At 47.5% G+C, this 20,943-nt stretch overlaps 1 protein-coding gene across 1 annotated transcript; it reads left to right on the forward strand.

Moving 5' to 3' along the window:
* Positions 1–8,118: 8,118 nt before the first annotated feature.
* On the forward strand, positions 8,119–8,991 carry LOC101329441 (olfactory receptor 3A1-like; the record flags this gene model as incomplete). Its single annotated transcript, XM_004318679.2, has 1 exon — positions 8,119–8,991. A coding segment is annotated over one exon (756 nt), but the record flags the coding sequence as incomplete, so codon positions are not given.
* Between the last annotated feature and the right edge of the window lie 11,952 nt (positions 8,992–20,943).

A 20,943-nucleotide genomic window follows, 5' to 3' on the forward strand; every position in this document is an offset into this window, starting at 1 on the left:
CCATGTGTGCCTCCAGGGGGGGTCGGAAAAGCACTGTGAGCTTGCTGGGGGAGACGTGGTTAAGGCACCATCCGTCGCTGAATTTGCTGGTATCTCGGGCTTGCCCACACCGCAGAGGCCCGTTTTTACCCCAGGATGAGACCGCCCGGAGCCGCCTCCCTAATCCTTTGGTCCTTCCCCACCCTCCAGGCTCCTCAGGCATTGACAATCCCCTTTCCTGCCAGGCTGCCCGCCCCTGCTGCCCCTGACTGCGCCCTGTGCTCCCCTCCGTTCCCTCCGCAGGCGGCCGCCATGTACCCTGCCACCGCACCGCTGCCCCAGCCCAGGGAGGCTCCACGGAAAGGATACACCACCAGCCGTCTGCTTCCAGGCCCTACAGCCGCGAGCGCTGCATCTCCACCAGCTCTTAGGGCACGTGGTGCCCGCCCACCCTGGGGACCTGCAGCAGCTGCTCCCGTCGCTGCTCCTCCTCTGCTGGGCCCACGCCGGGCTTCCGGGTGCCGGGGACCACCCTCGCCTTCAGGGCTACCTGATCCACTCTGGCAACCAGGAGTTCCGGAGCTTTGCTGGCCAACTCGGCCCCCTGCACCTACCGCACTGCTGTCCCCCGGGGCCTGCATGGCCGCGGCGTGTCCCTCTAAGAGCTGACGAGAGCCTGAGCGCCTCACGAGGCCCCGCCCCTTCTGCCCAAGGACACCCAGGGCGCCTGCGCAGACACCCCTGAGGTCGCCTCCCGGCACCGGATTGGCTGCCGCCCTGGCCCCACGGGCCGCCCCGGAGACCCCGTCGGGCTGCACAGACTCGGTTCCGCCGTGAAGCCCCGCTCCTTCCGCATGCCCCGGATGCGCCTGCACAGACCGGCTACCCCTGTCCGGGGCCCGGCGGCGTGGAGCCGGCGCCGAGTGCCCACGGAGTCACCACCGAGACAGGAGCGACGCCTTTCCACTCCCAAGGCCTTGACCCGTCTCCCAAACCATCTGCTCCAGGCAATAAGGGCCACCCACCCACCCCCAAAGCCCTCCGACCCTCCCCCCAGTAAAGCCCAGAGTAAACCACAAACAGCAGGGGAAGTGTAGGACCTCCAAGCAGCAGGGTCTCTGCCGAGTGGGGAGGTCAGGGCTGGTGGGTGTGTTCACTGACCCCATCATGGAGGCGCCACCCGCATGACCTCGTCCAGACCCTGTTACCTCCCAGAGGCCCGCCTCCGAAGTCCATCCTGTGGGGGGTTAGGGCTTCCATGGGTGAACCAGGGGAGGGGGAGGGGGAGGGGAGGCGAGGGGGAGGGGAGGCGAGGGGGAGGGGGAGGGACTCGACGCTCAGGCCATAGGTCAGCGCTGCTCAGCTAACCCGGGCTAGGTTCCCGTGAGTATTCTTAGCGGGGGGCCACTGACTTACCTAACCAAACACAGAAACAGCAACTTTCCTGACGGAGAGATGATCCACCTCAGCTGTCCTGAGAGATGCGCCAGCCAAGGCCTCACAGGTCCCCCAGCTGTGGGGCGGGATGGAAATGGGGAAATGAAGATTCTGTGCCAGAACAGGGTTAACACCAGTCAACCCCAAGCGCCCTAAGGACGTGCCTGGAATCAAAGGAGCTGTGGCGGTGACCCCAGCTGTGGTGACGGATGCTGATTCTACTTTCTCTCCACCTCCTCTCGGGTGCCCCTCGCCCTCCTCGTGCTCCCTGCTGTCCTTGCCAGTGATGTGGACCCTCCTGCCCCTGGGCCGGCCCGGCCCCTTGCGTCCCAGGGCCAGGAGGTGACACGGGCCGGTCTGGCTTCCTCTCGGCTGTTTCCAGGCCACTCCTCCACCTGCTGGGCTGGTTACCATCCTTCCGCGGCCCTGCCCTCGGCCCCAGAGGCTGACCCGAGGTGGACGCTCACTCAGCAGGCGCCCTCGCCCGGGCGGCCAGTGCTGCACTGGTGAAGCTTTAACAAAGGCTCTCCAGACGCAGCAGGGGCCCTGCATCTGCTGAGCTCCACGCTGTACCCACTCCCACCACAGCCGACTGACTGCAGGCCGCCGACACGACATCACTGAGGGCCTGGCCGCAAAGAGACGCTCCCGCTTGGCTGTCGCCAGCAGGTCCAAGGTGGCCCAGCACACCCCCAGGGCCGCACCGTGCATCCCAGCACACACGGACACTCTGCTAGTACTCACACGGAAACCGCATCGCTGTGACTCACAGGAAGGGCACCCAGAAGTGGACTTCCATCTTGCTTTGCCCCCCACATCGCACGTGAGAGCAACTAGCTGGTCACGCCTGGACCTCGCCCAGGACGCTAGTTCCAAAGGGGGCCGGGGAAACGCAGCTCTTATTTCTCCAGCGTGTACGGTAGAAGAGGCCTCACCGGACCGAGGTTGGAGTACGTGGCGAGCGGCCAAGCCACGGAACCCACCAGAGTCCTCCCTCTGGCTACTCGACATCTAGACCTGTGCTTTCTTTTTTAAGTTTTTTTTTCTGTTAGTTTGTTTATTTCTTTAGTTATTTATTGGCTGCGTTGGGTCTTCGTTGCTGCGCGCGGGCTCAGTAGTTGTGGCTCGCGGGCTCTAGCACGCAGGCTCAGTAGTTGTGGCGCACGGGCTTAGTTGCTCCGCGGCATGTGGGACTTAGTTGCAGCGTGCAGACTCCTTAGTTGTGGCATACGAACTCCTCAGTTGCGGCATGTGGTATCCAGTTCCCCGAACAGGGATGGGACTGCATTGGGAACTCAGAGTCTTACCCACTGGACCACCAGGGAAGTACCCCCAATCAGTTAGTTTTTGTTGTTTTTTTTTTAATGTATTTATTTATTTATTTGGTTGTGCTGGGTCTTAGTTGTGGCTTGCGGGTTCCTTGACTGCAGCAGGTGGGCTCCGTAGTTGTGGCACGTGGGCTCCTTAGTTGTGGCAGGCAGGCTCCTTAGTTGCAGCTCACAGGCTTCTTAGTTGTGGCATGCGAACTGTTAGTTGTGGCATGCACATGGGATCTTGTTCCCTGACCAGGGATCGAACCCAGGCCCCCTGCATTGGGAGGATGGAGTCTTAACCACTGCACCACCAGGGAAGTCCCCCAATCAGTTTTATCAGTAATAAAGCTGGTATTTAGGTTAAAAAACATGTCAAGGGAGATGTGTCAAAGGCTGCAGATGGTAAACTAGACCTATTTGAAAGGAGTGGAAAAGGACAGGCAGGAGGCGGGAGTGGATGGTGTCAGTGAACTCCTTGCAGAGGAAATGATTCGTGTGGTCCAATTTGTAAAGCCACATACTTTTTTCAGGAGAAAGCAGAGGGTACAGAAGTGATTACAATTCAGGCCAGACTAACATATAAACACGAGGAAAGGAGAGCAGGCCATCTTCTCTGAATAATGGGCAGTAGGGAGCTGGACTAGGGAGGCCGAGCTGTGGTCTTGTACGAAAGCCAGGTGGGAATTAAAGCCTCACAGTCACGGAAGACTCAATGAGCTCTGTGTCCCAGGTTCCCCTGTGGGAGTTGCAAAGGGGGAGCCGTGAGCAGACATTCTTATAGTTTTTTAGTTTTAGGTTTAGCAAAGAGGTTTGAATCATCATCACTGGGGAAAAAAAAAAAACATCAGTGCAGAATCGGACTCACACGGGTAGGTAGTGAGTAGGCGTGGACACTGGTTGGACATGTGCGGGAAAAGCCCAGAGAATGTACTGAGCAAGGGTCTAGCATGTTGGCTTCTGCTGTCGTCCATAGCACAAGAGGAAACTCATGAATTAACCAGACCCACCTGAGGGTCTGAAATAAGGTTAGAAGGAGGGTCAGTGGGACGTCTAGGGGGCTCTGACTCCCACCTCTGTGAAAAGTACCTGATGGACATCCTCATACATACCCATTAAGGGGACCAGTGGCAAGTTCCCAGGAGCAGAATTGCTGGGCTTTAGGGATGGGAACACGTCATTGGATTCAGTCGCGCCGTGCTGCTCTCTGCTATGGCTGTACCCATCTCCACTCCTACTATATCCTTGCGGCTTTTGGGGGTTTCCTTTTCTGTAACTAGCCTATTCATATCCTTCGCTCATTTCCAAAAAAATTGGAATTGCTGTTATCTTCTTGATGACCAGCAGGATATTTTAAAAATATATTCTTTTTTTAAAATTAATTAATTAATTTATTTTTGGCTGCGTTGGGTCTTCGTTGCTGCGCACGGGCTTTCTCTAGTTGTGGCGAGCGGGGGCTACTCTTCGTTGTGGTGCACGGGCTTCTCATTGCGGTGGTTTCTCCTGTTGCGGAGCACGGGCTCTAGGCGCAAGGGCTTCAGTAGTTGTGGCTCGTGGGCTTCAGTAGTTGTGACACGGAGGCTCAGTAGTTGTGGCGCACGGGCTTAGTTGCTCCGCGGCACGTGGGATCTTCCCAGACCAGGGCTCAAACCCGTGTCCCCTGCATTGGCTGGCGGATTCTTAACCACTGCGCCACCAGGGAAGCCCCCCAAATTTCTTCTTAATACTTGCGTCTTCGTTCCTTTGTGGTATCCTTTTCCTAATATATACTCATACTTCCTGGGCCTGGGTTTAATATTTCTGATCCTTCATCCTCATATATATCTGAGGATGTCAGATAACACCCAGTAACTGATACTGTGGGGCACCTTGGAAAGATTGAATATGGAATTATTTCTGTCCACTGTGGGAGGAGAAGGAGACAAAGCTGTAGATGCTGTGTTACAGGATGTCCAGTATCACATGCAATAGATGTATGTTTCTTTTCAAATGTATTGCAAATTGTTTGCCAAAAAGAATTACATCAATTCACCCTGTCACCAATATAGTATACCCATTGACTACAACCTAGTCAGCACTGGCTGTTAATTTTAGTACATCTAATTTACTAGTTATAAATTGGTATTCACTTGCTATTTTAATTATCATTTTATAAGTAACTTGTGGGATTGAATATTTTGCCATATGTATGTACTACTTTTCTTTCCTCTGCTAACAAATTTTCTATTTGTTTACTTTCCTAATTTTTGTCTATGTGTAATCTTGCTTTGTGATGGAAATCTTCAAACGTTAAATTTTTGTGACTAAAAAAAAAAAATACTGGGTCTTCCAATCCATGAACGTGATACATTTCTCCATTACTATAGGTCTTAAGTTCTCTTATTAATAGGTTTTAGTTTTCACTGTAAATGTTTTACACGTATTTTATTAAATGCATCACTAAGTATTTCATGTTTTGGGATACTATTATAAATTATAGTGATTTTTAAATCTCACGTTTCTTTCTTTGTAGATTGCTTAGGATTTTCTACATACACAAACATTTCATCTCTGAATAAAGATAATTCTATTTTTTCCAATCCGTATAACTTATATTTTTCTTTCTTGTCTAGTGCACTGCCTAGGATTTCCAGGACAATACTTAATAAAAGTGGTGAACATCCATGCCTTATTCTCAAATTCAGGGGTGGGGAATTATATTTTCCTCCATTATCATTTTAGCTGTAGGATTTTTGTAGATTGCCTTTATCAGATTAAGAAAGTTTCTTTCTAGTCCTAGTTTTCTGAGAGTTTTTATCATAGTGGTTGTTGAATGTTGTCAAATGCTTTTTCTGCATCTATTGAAATGATCACATGGTTTTTCTCCTTTATTTTGTTAATATGATGAATAACTCTGATTTTTCAATGCAAAACCAATCTTTCATTCTTGGGATAAATCTCATTTGGTTGTAATGTATTGTCCTCTTTATGTATTGCTGGATTAAACTTGCTAATATTTAAGTTTTTTGTGTGTAAGTTAATGAAGGATATTGGTCTATGGTTTTCTTTTCTTGCAATGTCTTCATCTGGTTTGGGTATTTTGTAATGCTGGCCTCATAAAATGATTTGAGAAGTGTTTCCCCTCCTCTACTTTCTGAAAGAGTTTGTATAGGATTGGTAATATTTCTTCTCTAAGTATTTCATAGTATCCACTAGTAAAGTCATATGGGCCTGGAGTTTTCTGTTCCATTTCTTTCATAGATTTAGGGATATTCAGGTTTTCCACTTCTTGAGTTAGTTTTGGTGATTTGCGTCATTCAAGGAATTTGTCCATCTCATCTAAATTGGAAAATTTATTCACAAACATTTTTCCTAACATTCCGTGGTTACAGTTTTTATCAGTTTTATTGGTATTTTTAAAAGCTTTCAGTTTCATGGATTTTTCTCTATCATTTATTTGCTCATTTTACATTTTATTCATGTCTGCTCTTATCGTCATTATTTCTTTCCTACTGCTTATTTAGGTTAAATTTAAAATTAAAATTTGCTCTTCTATGTCTGATTTTCTGCAATATCGTTCTGTTACTTAAGATAAGTTTCCTCTTGATTGCTACTTTACTTCTTTCGTTTCTGTGAGTTTTGTTTCATACATTTTGAAGCTTTGTTATTATGACTTCTTCATGAAATAACCCCTTTATCATTAGCAAATGTCCTCCATCCCATCATATTCCTTATCGTAAAGTCTACTCTGCCTGCTATTAATATAGCTACTCAAACTTTCTTATTACTCGAGTTTGCATGGTATGTCTTCATCCATCTTTTTACTGTTACCAGACCTATATCTTTATGTTTTAAAGTGGGTTTCTTATGCTTAGCATATGTTTTGTTTTGCCCTTTTATCCACTTTGACAATCTCTGCTTTTTAACTGAAGCATTTTTTTTAACTGAAGACCATTTACCATTAATGTAATTAGTGATATGGCTCAGTTTAAATCTACCATCCTGTACTTTATTTTCTGTTTGTCCCATGTGTTCTATGTTCCTCGTTCTATCTTTTCATGACTTCTTTTAGATTGAATAAGTTTTAGAATTCCATTTTATCCTCACTATATCTTTTTTTAGATCTAGGGTTTCTAATAGGCATTTTACCTTATTATTGACTACCTTCAAATGGTTGAAAATCATTCCACATATCATGTAAGAACATTACAACAATATACTTCCAATTACCCACTCATGTCCTTTGTACTATTGTTGTCATACATTTTATTTCTACATTGGTTATAAACCGCACACTATGCTGTTAATATTTTTGCTTAAACAGTTTGCTATGATTGAAAGAGATACTAAAATGAGAAAAATTTATGTTTACCTACATATTTTCCATTTCTGGAACTCGTCATTCATTCACATAAATCCAAAATTCCATCTGGTGTCATCCTTCCTTGAGGAGAACTGTCTTTCACATTTCTTGTAGTGCAGGTTTTCTGCTGACAATAATTCAGCTTTTATATGTCTGAAGAAAGTCTTTAATTTGCTTTCTTCTCTATTGTGGCAAAATTGACATACCATAAAATAAAGCATTTTAAAGTAAACAACTGAGTGGCCTTTAGTACATTCACATGTAAAAGGATTGCCAAGTACTGAGATGAAGAGCAGCTGGAGAAGTTAGCCTTGGATAGAAGGGCAGAGCCCTCTTCCTCCAAGGCAGGAAATAGGCAAGGATGTTTGCTGCTGTAGGTAGGTCTGAAGATGTGACATGGGACAAGATGCTGACGAAACTCTTGTCTGATGACCAGAGAGGAAAGGAGAGGGCATATCACAGAGGGTCTGCTAGCCCACGAGGAGGACTTTGGCTTTGACTCTGAGTGAGATGGGAGGCACTGAAAGGTTCAGCGCAAGAGAAGGAGGGACCTGATCTCATCACTGATCCTGAGTAGGGGTTCTGTTGGGTTGGTGATGGGACAATTTCAGGTAATTACAAGGTGCAGGGCCACTTACTCAGGTAGAAGTTTCTGAGGGACTGCCTTTGATATTCTCATAGGATGTGCATGTACTGTGACTTCAAGGTCTGTGCACCTCCTCTTAGTGTGAGGACTGATGGGGTTTCCATTCTGCTGGCCTCTCCTTTACTGCCGGTCTCCTGAGCCTAACTGCATTCTTCCAATTCTGAGTTTTATTCCCTTAAGCCTGAAACCAGCCTTCTTTGTCTCTTCCCTCACCACCACTCCCTTTTGTAAATTGAAACTCCAAACTTAAACCCTCGTGTGACTCTGAGTTGGACTCCACAGGTGCGAGTTTCCGTGCGTGGTTCCACCCAGCTGGGGAATGGGACACAGGAGTTGAGGCTTTGCTCTTCGCCAGCTTTCTGCTGCTCTACATAGTGGCTGCGGCTGGGAACTTCTGACTCCACATTCCCATGTATTTCTTCCTGGCCAACCTCTCGCTGCTGGATACTGCCTATATCTCCACCATGGTGCCCCAGATTCTAGTACATCTGCTGGCACCAGTGCGGGTCATGCCCCGTCATGCTTGTCTCACCCAGATATTCTTTCTCCACTTCCTGGCTCCCTGGGAGTGCTGCCTGTGCACAGCCACGGCCTATGACCACTACGCAGCCATCTGCCAGCCACTGCGCTACCTAGTCCTCATGGGCCAAAGGACCCGGACAGGACTGGCTTCAATCTCCTGCCTGCTTGCTTTGACCAGTGCCCTCACCCACACCATCCTTGCGGCTCTCCTCAAGTTCTGTGGACCCCGCCTTATCACCCACTTCTCTTGTGACCTCCCTCCACTGCTCAAACTCTCTTGCTCCACCACGTGGGCCAATGAACTTGCCCTGCTCTTCTTCGGTTTTCTGGTGGCTCTTGCACCCTGTGCCCTGGTTGTGAGCTCCTATATACATGTTGTCGCTGCGGTTTTCAGGACTCACTCTGCCGAGGGCCGAAGAAAAGCCTTTTCTACCCGTGGCGCTCACATCACCATGGTCTGTATTTTCTACATCACTTCAGTCCTCCACTGCATCCTTCCCAGCTCTTCACACTCTGGCTTGAGAGACCGGGTTCTTTCCGTGCTGTATGTGGGCCTCGCTCCCATGCTCGACCCCATCGTCTACGGCACATGCGAAGCAAGGCCACACTCCTCCACAGTGCGGCTGGCACATACCTGATGCTTTGGGAGTTAATCCAACTACATAGGAGTCTCAAATTTAGTGTAGATGGTCCATCTGGTGAATCTTATTTTGTGTGCCAGGTTTTCCTCCATTCTAGCAAAGATCAAATATCTCTGTTGCATTTTTTTATTCTAAAACATTGTTTTTTGTATTGATAGAAATAAAACATTGTCACTGAATAAGTTGTGCAGTTACGGAAGTTCATGAAATGACAAAAAAAATACCCTTCACAATCTCACCACCTACAGAGAACCACTGTGAACATTTTCATGGTTTCCTTCAGGTGTATTTTTGAACAGCAAATGTATGTGCATGTGTATTTAAAGCAGGGAAACAAAACTGGAATCACTGTGTATTTACAGTTCTGGACGCTTAGAGATGTTTTATTTTTTTCAACTACAATATATGCTTATTATAAAATCATTTAGGTAGACATTTCTCCAAAGAAGACATGCAGATGGCCAACAGGCACATGAAAAGATGCTCAATATCGCTAATTACTAGAGAAATGCAAATCAAAACGACAATGAGGTATCACCTCACAGCGGTCAGAATGGCCATCATTAAAAAGTCTACAAATAATAGGGACTTCCCCAGGGGCGCAGTGGTTGAGAATCCGTCTGCCAATGCAGGGGACACAGGTTCAATCACTGATCCGGAAAGATCCCACGTGCCACAGAGCAACCAAGGCCGTGAACCACAACTACTGAGCCAGCATGCCACAACTGCTGAAGCCTGTGTGCCAAGAGCCCATGCTCTGCAACAAGAGAAGCCACCGCAATGAGAAGCGCGCGCAGTGCAACGAAGAGTAGCCCCCGACAGCCGCAACTAGAGAAAGCCCGCGCACAGCAATGGAGACCCAATGCAGCAAAAAAAAAAAAATGTCTACAAATAATAAATGCTGGAGAGGGTGTGGAGAAAAAGGAAGCCTCCTACGCTGTTGGTGGGCATGTAAATTGGTGCAGCCACTATGGAGAACAGTATGGAGGTTCCTTAAAAAACTAAACATCGAACTACCATATGATCCAGCAATCCCACTCCTGGGCATATGTCCAGGCAAAACTACGATTCAATAAGATACACGCACCCCTATGTTCAGAGCAGCGCTGTTCACAGTAGCCAAGACATGGAAGCAACCTAAACGCCCATTGACAGATAAACAGATAAAGAAGATGTGGGAATAGATACGATGCAATATTACTCAGCCATAAAAAACTGAAACAATGCCATTTGCAGCAACCTGGATGGACCTACAGATTAGCATACTAAGTGAAGTAACACAGAGAAAGACAAATATCATATGATATCACTTATACGTGGAGTCTTTAAAAAAATGATATAAATGAACTTATTTAGAAAACAGAAATGGACTCACAGCCATAAAAAACAAACTTACGGTTACCAAAGAGGATAGCAGAGGGAGAGGGGGAGAGATAAATTAGGGGTTTGGGATTAACATACATGCACTACTATATATAAAATAGATAAGCAACAAGGACCTACTCTATAGCACAGGGAACTATATTCAATATCTTGTAATAAAGTATAGTGGAAAAGAATGTGAAAAAGAATATATATATAAAACAATATGTGTGTGTGTGTGTGTGTAATGGAATCACTTTGCTATACACCTGAAACTAACACAACACTGTAAACGAACTATACTTCAATTTTATAAATGGTTAAAAAAATTTTAATGAAATAAATAAAATCATTTATGCTTTACATAAAGGTGCATTATTAGAAAGTTAAAATTTCTCATAGGGGGCTTCCCTGGTGACACAGTGGTTGAGAGTCCGCCTGCCAATGCAGGGGACACGGGTTCGAGTCCTGGTATGGGAAGATCCCACATGCCGCGGAACAACTAAGCCCGTGTGCCACAACTGCTGAGCCTGCGCTCTAGAGCCCACGAGCCACAAGTACTGAGCCCACGCACCTAGAGCCCATGCTCTGCAACAAGAGAAGCCACCGCAATAAGCCCGTGCACTGCAACGAAGAGTGGTCCCTGCTTGCGCAAAGTGCAGCAACAAAGACCAAAGGCAGCCAAAAATAAATAAATAAATAAATAAATAAAATTTTTTTCTCATAATGTCTCTGCACTAACCCCTATGAGCAGTTTTATGTGTATTCGTCCAGATTTTTCCCTAGGATATGCTAACCTGCATTTACAATGTTTTTTTACATAAATAAGATCACATCAAGTACCAATTTGGCTGTTTATAATTCTTATTCCATGAATGCCATGTTCTTGTCATTTGTACAATTCCCTATTGGATTGTTTGTCTTTTATGTACTGATTTCTAAGAGTTTTTTGGGTTTTTTTTTCACATTTTAAAGATATTTTCTTTAGCTTGCTATTTGTGTCACTGATTTTTTCCTAACTCGTTTGTCTTTTCATCTTATTTATGGTGTTTTGTTCATAACAGAGTTTAACATTTTTGTATAATTAGACATTGATATTATTTTATTTTTTTGCCTTCTGCACTTTGTATCCTGCCTTTTTTTAAATTTTTTTTTCTTTTTTTTTTAAGCTGCTGGGTGTAGGAGTTTATTAATTAATTAATTTTATTTTTTTGCTGTGTTGGGTCTTCGTTTCTGTGCGAGGGCTTTCTCTAGTTGTGGCAAGCGGGGGCCACTCTTCATCCCAGTGCGCGGGCCTCTCACTATCACGGCCTCCCTTGCTGCGGAGCACAAGCTCCAGACGCACAGGCTCAGTAGTTGTGGCTCACGGGCCTAGTTGCTCCGCGGCATGTGGGATCTTCCCGGACCAGGGCTCGAACCTGTGTCCCCTGCATCGGCAGGTGGACTCTCAACCGCTGCGCCACCAGGGAAGCCCTCCTGCATTTTTTACTATCTGGTTTATAAAGAATCATCCCAATTGATTCCCAATTTGATGCTTTCACGGTGTTTTCTGCCATAAATACGTTTCACATTTCTTTGTGTTCGGACATTGATTCATATTTACTCGTGCATGGCTTCTGGGTTTTGTATCATGCATAAATGTCTTCATCAATGTTTTCTCCTTTCATTTTTATGGTTTCATATTTTCTATTTAATTGTATGCTTTCATTTATTCCCATTTCAAGTTTAATTCTTTTGGAAATTAATGTTTCCGTGAAAAGTAAAATCTAGACCAGCTTTCTTCTGACTTGTGTAATCCAAGTAATTTCACCATTGCTCTTTATGTACTCTTTCAATTTCGGTTTCACTCTGACTGCTGACTTAATTTTACATTTTCTCTCCAGTCACATCTCTGGCTTGGTCCCTTAGACACAACTGCTGGCATCCTGGCTGATAAACCCTACCTTCCGTGAGAATATGGAACTTGTTTTTTATTTTGGACGTCAATTTTGCCGACACATATCTTGGCCTTTCTCCACCTATCCTTCACCCTACTACATGGTAGAGTAATGTTCCCTCATTCCCTAACCAGGTAATATGCTATAATTACAGAGACCTGCATAAATATGGCATGTGGGAATGCATAGTTCTTGCAAAATTATGAACTCCACCTGAAAACTCTCTCATCACTAAACCTCGGACTCTGTATATTTACACATGTGTGTATGCAACCCTTTTAAACAAAATATTCACAACACCATTATTTATAGTAGTAAAAACCAGAAAAACTCAAATGTTCAAGTATCCCCAACTCAACAGTCCTCTAATCCATTGATGCTTTAATCTCCTCTCTCTCATCCCCTTCTTGTCCTCACGTTATTCCCTGCATTCTTGGGAAGGCAACTTAAGCTGAACCAATCAAATGTCTGTCTGTCTTTCTCTGTCTCTTTCTTCTCCCTCCCCAATCCCAACTTTCTGTACTGAATCCTTCAGGTCACTTCCTCAGAGAGGCCATCCCAGATCACTCAACCCGAATTAGCTAGAAGAACAAATTGCAAGAATAAACAAAGGTGGGGGTTAAACTTTGGTGACGATGACATTTCAACTCGGTCGAGAAATACGGATTATAAACGTTATAAATAAATAACGTTCCAGGGCTTCCCTGGTGGCGCAGTGGTTGAGAGTCCGCCCGCCGATGCAGGGGACAAGGGTTCGTGCCCCGGTCCGGGAAGATCCCACATGCCGCGGAGCGGCTGGGCCCGCGAGCCATGGCCGCTGAGCCTGGGCGACCGGAGCCTGTGCTCCGCAACGGAGGAGGCCACAGCAGTGAGAGGCCCGCGTACTGCAAAAACTAAAAATTAATAAATAAATAAATAAATAAATAACGTTCCAACACCTGACTAACCTTTGGGGGCAAAACAAAATTAGGTCAATGTCATTTTTTGCACCCAAATAAATTCCTAGTGGATTAAAATTTTAAAGTACTAGAAGACGTTATGAGTGACAAATTTTACAGTTTTACAGTAGTGGGTAAGGCTTTCTATTGGACATAAATTACAGAAATCATAATGAAAAGATCGGTGACTTAAATACATTTTAAAAGTTTTTAAAAACCTTCTATATAGAAAAGAAGTATGACCAAAGTTAAAATGAAGCAATGAGGAAGGAAAGCGTTTTCAAATTACAGCAAAGATTTGATATCTTTAACATATAAAGAGCACTCTCAAATCAGTAAGTGAAATATGACTATTACAATTAAAAAACAGAAAAAAAGGATATGAAAAGACAGTTCTCAGAAGAGGAGTTACCAGTGGCCAGGTGTCATATGAATATTGTTAAACCAGTTTAGAAATCAAAAGAAAGTGAAACAATATTGAGATATGATTTTGGTTACTATATGGGCAAAGATTTAAAAGATTGAAAATGTCCTGCTTGGTGTGCATTATGGGCTGAATTGTATCCCCCCTTAATTCGTATGTTGAAATCCTATTGTCTAATGTGACAGTATTTGGCGATAGGGACTTTAAAGAGGTAATTAAGGTTATATTTATCAGGTCATAAGTGTGGGTACCTAATCCAATAGGTCTGGTGTCCTTATAAGAAGAGGAACAAGACACCAAAGAGCTCTCTCTTTCTCTCCCTACACACACACACACACACACACACACACACAAGGCCATGTGAGGACACAGCGAGAAGGTGTCTGTCTGTAACTCAAGGAGGAGGCCTCACCAGAAACCAACCTGCTGGCACCTTGATCTTGGACTTCAAGTCTCCAGAACTATGAGAAAATAAATTTCTGCTGTTTAAGACACCTAGTCTATGGTATTTTATTATTATTTTATTATGGCGGGCTAAGCTGCCAAATAGAGGGTAGGAAGTAAGAAAAGGGACACTTTCATACACAGTTGGTTGGAGTTAAATTGATGCAAACGTTTTGGAGGGCAACTTGGTAATACATATCAAACACTTTAAAAAGAGATTACTCTTTGACCCAACAAGCCTCCTTCTAAAATCCTATTGTACATAATGTGTTACACAAAAACAAATGTACCAGGGTATTAATTTCAGCATGGTTCATAATACTGAAAAATTATAAGTAGCCTAAAGGCCTATGTACAAGAGATTGGTTAAAATAACTATGGTATACACATTCTGTGGAATATTATACAGCTATTGAAAACAATGTGGAAGGCACAGGCTTCTCCAAATCCACTATATGGCCCACTTCTGGGCCGATTTTCGGTGCCCTGTCTGGAAAGGGAAGGTCCTTCTCCTTGTCCCTTTCCTCCAGCTGCCCCTTGCAGTGCCTCCCCTCCTTTGACTCATTTGTCTCCTTTTCTACCACAATATGAGTTGATCAGCAAGGAGCTAATCCCTTAACAAGAAAAGAGGCCTATTTCTCCCTTGAAGTAATAAAGGAGGGCCAAGTCCTCAGACCACAGTAGTTAAATAAATAAAATTATGATTCCCTCAATTCATTAATAGTCAGGACTTTGCTATTGCAAGTGAAAAAAAGTAGAACAGAAACAATCAAAAATATTCCCTCAATTATAAATAAATATGATTATAATTATGAAAATAAATAAATTTATGATTTATGATTAAATAAAATTATGATTCCCTCAATTCATTAATACTCAAGACTTTGCTATTGCAAGTGAAAAAAAGTAGAACAGAAACAATCAAAAATATTCCCATTACCTTAAGCGAAAGGGAGAATTTCTGGGTCTGTATAACCGAAAGGTACAGAGGTAGTTCCTGTCTTCAGGCATGGCTGGATCCAGGACTCGGTTCTCTGAGATGTGTCTTCTTCTTGCTCTAGCTTCCCCTCTGTCCATTACCAGTCTGCCCTCCTGCAGCCCCAAAAGTGTCACTGGTTGGATGGGATCACCACGGCCGGAGGAAAGCAGTGCTCCGATTGGCCAGGCCTGAGCCACATGCCCACCCCTGGAATCAGAGGTGACGTCAACTCTATCAGAACCATAATGGCCGAGAGAAAAGGAAAGGGGAGATTTTCTAGCGTGACATGACGATACCGGTACCAAGAGAAGGGACACGGATGCTGGGTGACAAAACCCATAGATGTCCTCTACAGTGGTGCAGACTTTTCATCAAATTCAAAATCAATGTCCAATGTTTTAAAGGAACAAGACTAGGAAAGATTATTCCTTAATCTAACAGAACAGTATTTGTACTTTCCCAAAATAAGAATACTTAGGTCAGAAGGAATACATACGTGATGAAAATATTTAAACAGTACGTACGTGTGAAATTTACCAGGTGGGAGTTTCTTTCGCTAATGCTAATGTCTGGAGATGAGCATTCCTGATAGTGGAGGTGGCTCACTCTAGGTAGTTACTATGCATATCCCCACACATTCACATGGGGGCAGCACAGTGTGAGAACAGAACATACCATACAGAGAACATAGCAGATACCACGCAGAGATTCTCAACTTGTTTTAATCTTTCTTAGTACCCAGCTATCTACCTTGCTCTTTCTCTAACTGCCACACGGTTTTCCACTAGGATGGGCTTACTGTAATTTACTGAATCCTTACTCAGTTGAAGCTTTTTTACTCAATGCTATAATTAACATTCTGGTTAATTCTGCCTTGTTTGCATATGCAAGAGTTTCTCTCTGAAAGATTCCCAAAGGTAGGCCAAAGGGTAAGAACAGCTTAAACTTCAATGTAAAATGCCAAATAAATGTCCCGATAGCTTTACTAACACTCCAACTGATAAAGTATAAAAGTCTCTGTTTCTAACAAATATTGGAGGTTGTTAATTAGTTAAATTATTCCTACACTAAAACCTGCCCTGTTCTCACCAAAAGGAAGACTTGAAAGGCTCAAATTGTTTCCAAGTAACTTAACAGAGTCCCAGAAAAAAAGCTCAAGAATATGTTTGGGAACACCAATATCCAGCATCCAAGGTAAAATTTCACAATGTCTGGCGTCCAATATAAAATCACCACGCACGAAAAGCAGCAGGAAAATCCAGTCCCATTAGGAGAGAAATCAATCACAAAGAGGCATCCCAAGTGGAACGGAAAAAGTAAAACTACCTTATCTGCAGACCACCTGATCATGTATGTAGAAAATATGATGTAATTCACAGAAGAGCTACTAAAACTATAAGGGAATTTAGCGAGGTTGCAGGAAACACTATACATTAGAGGGGGCTAACTCCTCCCCCAAAGACTTAACTAATTGTCCCAAAACTTTTCTTCACTCGTCTGAAACAAGGTCAGTAGACCACAAAGTTCCAGTTCCAGTGTTTCTGGGTTGTTTGATCTTCTGCAAACTAAGCTTTTTATTTTGGCAGGAATCAGACCTACTGGTACAAGGTGGTGGGCAAACTAGAATTCTGGTGGGAGGGCACACTTTCTGAGCAGCAACCATGTACTGTACACCAACAGCCTTAAAAAATCAATAGAAAAGTGAATTTTTACCTCAGCAATTCTACCCTTTGGAATCTACCTTGAGGACATAACCAGTCAGGCAAATACTTACACAGAAGAATTCCACTGACTCGTTTCTTATAATAGGGAAAACTGGAAACGTATTAAATGTTAACGCTTATAGTACCTCTTTTATGCAACCAAGTACGTGTTTTTGAAGAAATTTCAGGGGAGAAAAGCTCATATGTTAAGTGAAAATAATTCAGGAAAAAACTTAACCATGAACTTGCAAAAATTACATTATCTTCTTGCTATATATAAATGAAAGTATAAAACTAAGAAAATATTCCAAAATACTGATAGTAGTTAACGCTGAATGACACGACATAATGCATTTTACTTTTCTTCCATCTCCTACACCGTCTTCAATTACCTTGTACTACTAGAATACCTGAAGCCCAGAACCTTCCCTTGAAACCAAGGACAAAGCAAGAAACCGTGGAGGCGCAGTACCTGAAAATATACTCAGACACGGAGTAGTAGTTCAGTTTTATTTTCTGCCGTAACAAACGTTTCAGCACCTCCTCCTCCAGCAACAGGGAAACAACAGGGCCAAGCGGGCGCAAGACCAATGCAAGCAAACAATTAGGGCCCCAGGATAAAGTGGCAACTAGTGTGGGAATCAACGCACCGGGGAGGGACGCCCTGCCTAGGAAGAGGCGCTAGGTTAGTCCTACGCCCCCTTTCCTGGCCCGGGCTTAGTGAAAACATGGAGCACAAAGTGCTGCATGGTCCGCAGCAACAGAGAAGGCTGGTTGAGACCGGAGGTGATGGAAATCTGGAGTCAGCCCGGGTCCTCAGCACTCACTGGGCTAAAAGGGAGAGCAAGAGAAAACCCAGTGAAATGTGGTAACTGTGCGCCTAATGCTCTGCCCGCTCAGCGCGCGGCAGGCTCGGCGCGCAGGTCTACGGCCTCAGACCCCGCCTCTGGGGGTCTCCAATTCACGCTTAGAGCCAGCCCGGCCACCTGCCACCGCCCCCCACCGGGGCCCCTCGGAGAACTGACACGGCTAGGGTGCTGCCGCACACTGCGAGCTCCTTCCACACCGCCCCTCGGTGGCGCTGGCCACGTGGCGCCGGGGGCTGGCAGGCCCTCTCTGCCTCCACGGGCCATCGGAGGGGCACCGGGAAGGAGCCGGTGGCGGCACGGCCAAGGAACCGCCTCCCGACCTGGCCTGTGCCGCAGGCCTGCGTGCTCTCAGGCCGCTCTCACTTGTCTCGGCCCCCTCCAGGTCTGCTCCGCCCCCTTCTGGTCCCTCAGGCCGTCTCCCCCCGCGCCCCCCACCTCTCCCCGCCCCCGCTGACCCTTCCCCCACGAGGCCAGCGCCTCCAACGGTCTTGCTCCCCCTTCCCCCACCCCTCCACATCCCCGGGCTGACCCCCTTCTCCCCCTTCCACTGGCTCCCGAAGGCGCATCCCTCGGCCTCTCCTCAAACAGAATATAACTGGAGCAGTTGGCTTCCGGATCCTCTGCCCACGGGCCCGACAAACCCACCCAGCCCCGAGGCGGTGTGTGCACCAGTCCCCGGCGCGGCGTGTCCACCTGGTCCCGGCGCGCCGTGTCCACCTGGTCCCAGCGAGGCGTGTCCACCTGGTCCCGGCACGGCGTGTACGCCTGGTCCCAGCGCGGCGTGTCCACCTGGTCCGTAGGCGGCGTCTCCACCTGATCCAGGCGTGCCTTGTCCACCTGGTCCGGTCGCGGCGTGTCCACCTGCGTATGGTGCGGGGTGGCACCCAGGCCGGTGGACGGCGTTGCCGTGGGAGGGCGTGGTGACGGAGGAGCCATAATCGGCGTCTGCCCGCCCCGGGCAAACCATCTCCTCTCGGCCCAGGGGCACGCGGCAGCTGCAAGGCCTGTGGACTTCCAACCTCTTGTGCGACACTTCCGGGGCCATCTGGGCCGCCCTGGCCTTCACCACCTCTCGCCACGCCGCCGCCATCGCCTCGGGCTGCGGCCTCCATGCTGCCACAGGCTTCGCGTCTGCCCTCCACGCCCAGCACGAGCTTCTGAGGGAACGAGGCCCCCACAGGAAGCTCCGCCCCTCGGCGGCTGACGTCACTGGGGCTCCCAGGGCGCCTGCGCAAACAGGCCCCGCCGCCATTCCCCGGATGTCACGCTTGCGAGGCCTCTGGGCACGTGACTGCTTCCCAGCAAACCGGCAAACCCCAGGCGAGCCCCGTGCACCTCAAAGTCTGTGCTGGGGCCAGCTGAGCCACCCTCACGTGTGACCAGCCTGCTGAACGCAGGTCCCTGTCATCGAGTTCTGGAAGGGAGTTGGGCACCTCTGGGCCAGGCCCCGCCAGCCCTCTGGTCTCCCACACGTAGCTCGAGCCTGCATGTGTGTGCGTGGGCACGAGTGCGTGTGTCGGGGCCCGGCCCTGGGGGGATGATGCCAGGGATGCGTAGTGGGTGGTGCCTGCCCGCCTGGGGAGGGAAGCGGGGGGCTGCTGCTGGGTCCGCTGGGGACGGCGTGGGGCCGGGCCGACAGGGGCTCCAAGGCTCCAGGAACACAGACTGCAGCGACTCCAGGCTGCAGGCTTGGCCCGGGCCGGCCAGGTGCATGGGGGAGACCGGCTGGACGCAAGGGCTGCGGTAGCGGGGGGGGGGCGGGGGGGGAGGGGCGGCGGACGGGTGGCGCCTCCCCAGGGACACCCCCAGTCTCCTGGCCGTTTGGTGGCACAGACCTCATGGGCTTTCCCTCCCCCAGGAACAAAGTCTTGCGGCTCTCCGGGGGCCTGGAGGTTCCGGGGGCCCTCAGCTGAGAGATGACCCTGTGTCTGCTGGCCTGCTGGGTGACGGTCTAGTTCTGTGTCTGGAAGGGGTTCAAGACAACAGGAAAGGTACAGCCGGGGTGACAGCAGGGCTGGGTGCAGCACTGTCTGGGGTGGTGTAGCTGTCTGCCAGCAAACACTGCTGCCACGGGAGGAGACTGCACAAGGGGCAGAGCCCGAGAAGGGGCAGGGACTTCAGTCCCGGCCACGTGATCCCTACCCCCTGGCTGGAGAGTCCTCCCCACCCTGTGCCTCCAGGCCCGGCATCCTTCTCTGCCGAGTGGAGGTGGAGTGGCCCCGGCAGCGGCTGCCCCTTCCCTGGGGTGGGGGGCATCCCTGGCTCGCCTTTCCTTCCTTCCAGTTCCTCTCGTTTCTGGCTCTGAGTCAGCTTTTGACCTTCTCGGTCTGTCTCTCTCACCTGCCTGTCTACCCTCGGGGACCCAGCGGGGAGCATGGACACATCCCTCGCTCAGGGGCTCCCTGTCAGGTTGTGGGGACAACTGTGTGAACAGACACACAATAAGATAGCGTGCCGGCGGGAGGGAGGGAGACACAAGAGGGAAGAGATATGGGAACATATGTATATGTATAACTGATTCACTTTGTTATACAGCAGAAACTAACACACCATTGTAAAGCAATTATACTCCAGTAAGATGTAAAAAAAAAAAAATACGCAAGGGGAAAGGGGAAGGGGAAGAGGAAGGGGAAGGGACGAAGCCAGAGAGGATACAGGCTGGATCACGTAGGACTTTTCAGGCCACCGTAAGGCTTTGTTTTCAACTCTAACAGGGAGCCGAGTAGAACAGAAACAATCAAAAATATTCCCATTGGCTTAAGCGAAAGGCAGAATTTCTGGGTCTGTATAACCGAAAGGTACAGAGGTAGTTCCTGTCTTCGGGCATGGCTGGATCCAGGATTTGGTTCTCTGAGATGTGTCTTCTTGCTCTAGCTTCCCCTCTGTCCATTGCCAGCCTGCCTCCCCTGCAGCCCCAAAAGTGTCACTGGTTGGATGGGATCACCGCGGCCGGAGGAAAGCAGTGCTCCGATTGGCCAGGCCTGAGCCACATGCCCACCCCTGGAATCAGAGGTGACGTCAACTCTATCAGAACCATAATGGCCGAGAGAAAAGGAAAGGGGAGATTTTCTAGGGGGAGATTTTCTAGGGTGACATGAGGATACCAGTACCAAGAGAAGGGACACGGATGCTGGGTGACAAAACCCATAGATGTCCTCTACAGTGGTGCAGACTTTTCATCAAAATGAAAATCCATTTCTAATGGTTCTTTTAAAAAACCAAGACTAGGAAAGATGCTTCTCATAATAGAGCATGTGCCCTGCTACTGGCCCTCCTATCAGCTCCCATCCCCTGACTCTGGGCTTCCACATCCACTTCAGGGGGATGTCCTCTGCCTAATCCTCCCACACAGACCTTTGCTGAATTAACGTTTGTTAAGTAAGTGGTTTTAAAGGGAAAAGAATGGAGCA

Source organism: Tursiops truncatus, chromosome X (assembly GCF_011762595.2).
Source record: "Tursiops truncatus isolate mTurTru1 chromosome X, mTurTru1.mat.Y, whole genome shotgun sequence".
Taxonomy (NCBI): domain Eukaryota; kingdom Metazoa; phylum Chordata; class Mammalia; order Artiodactyla; family Delphinidae; genus Tursiops; species Tursiops truncatus.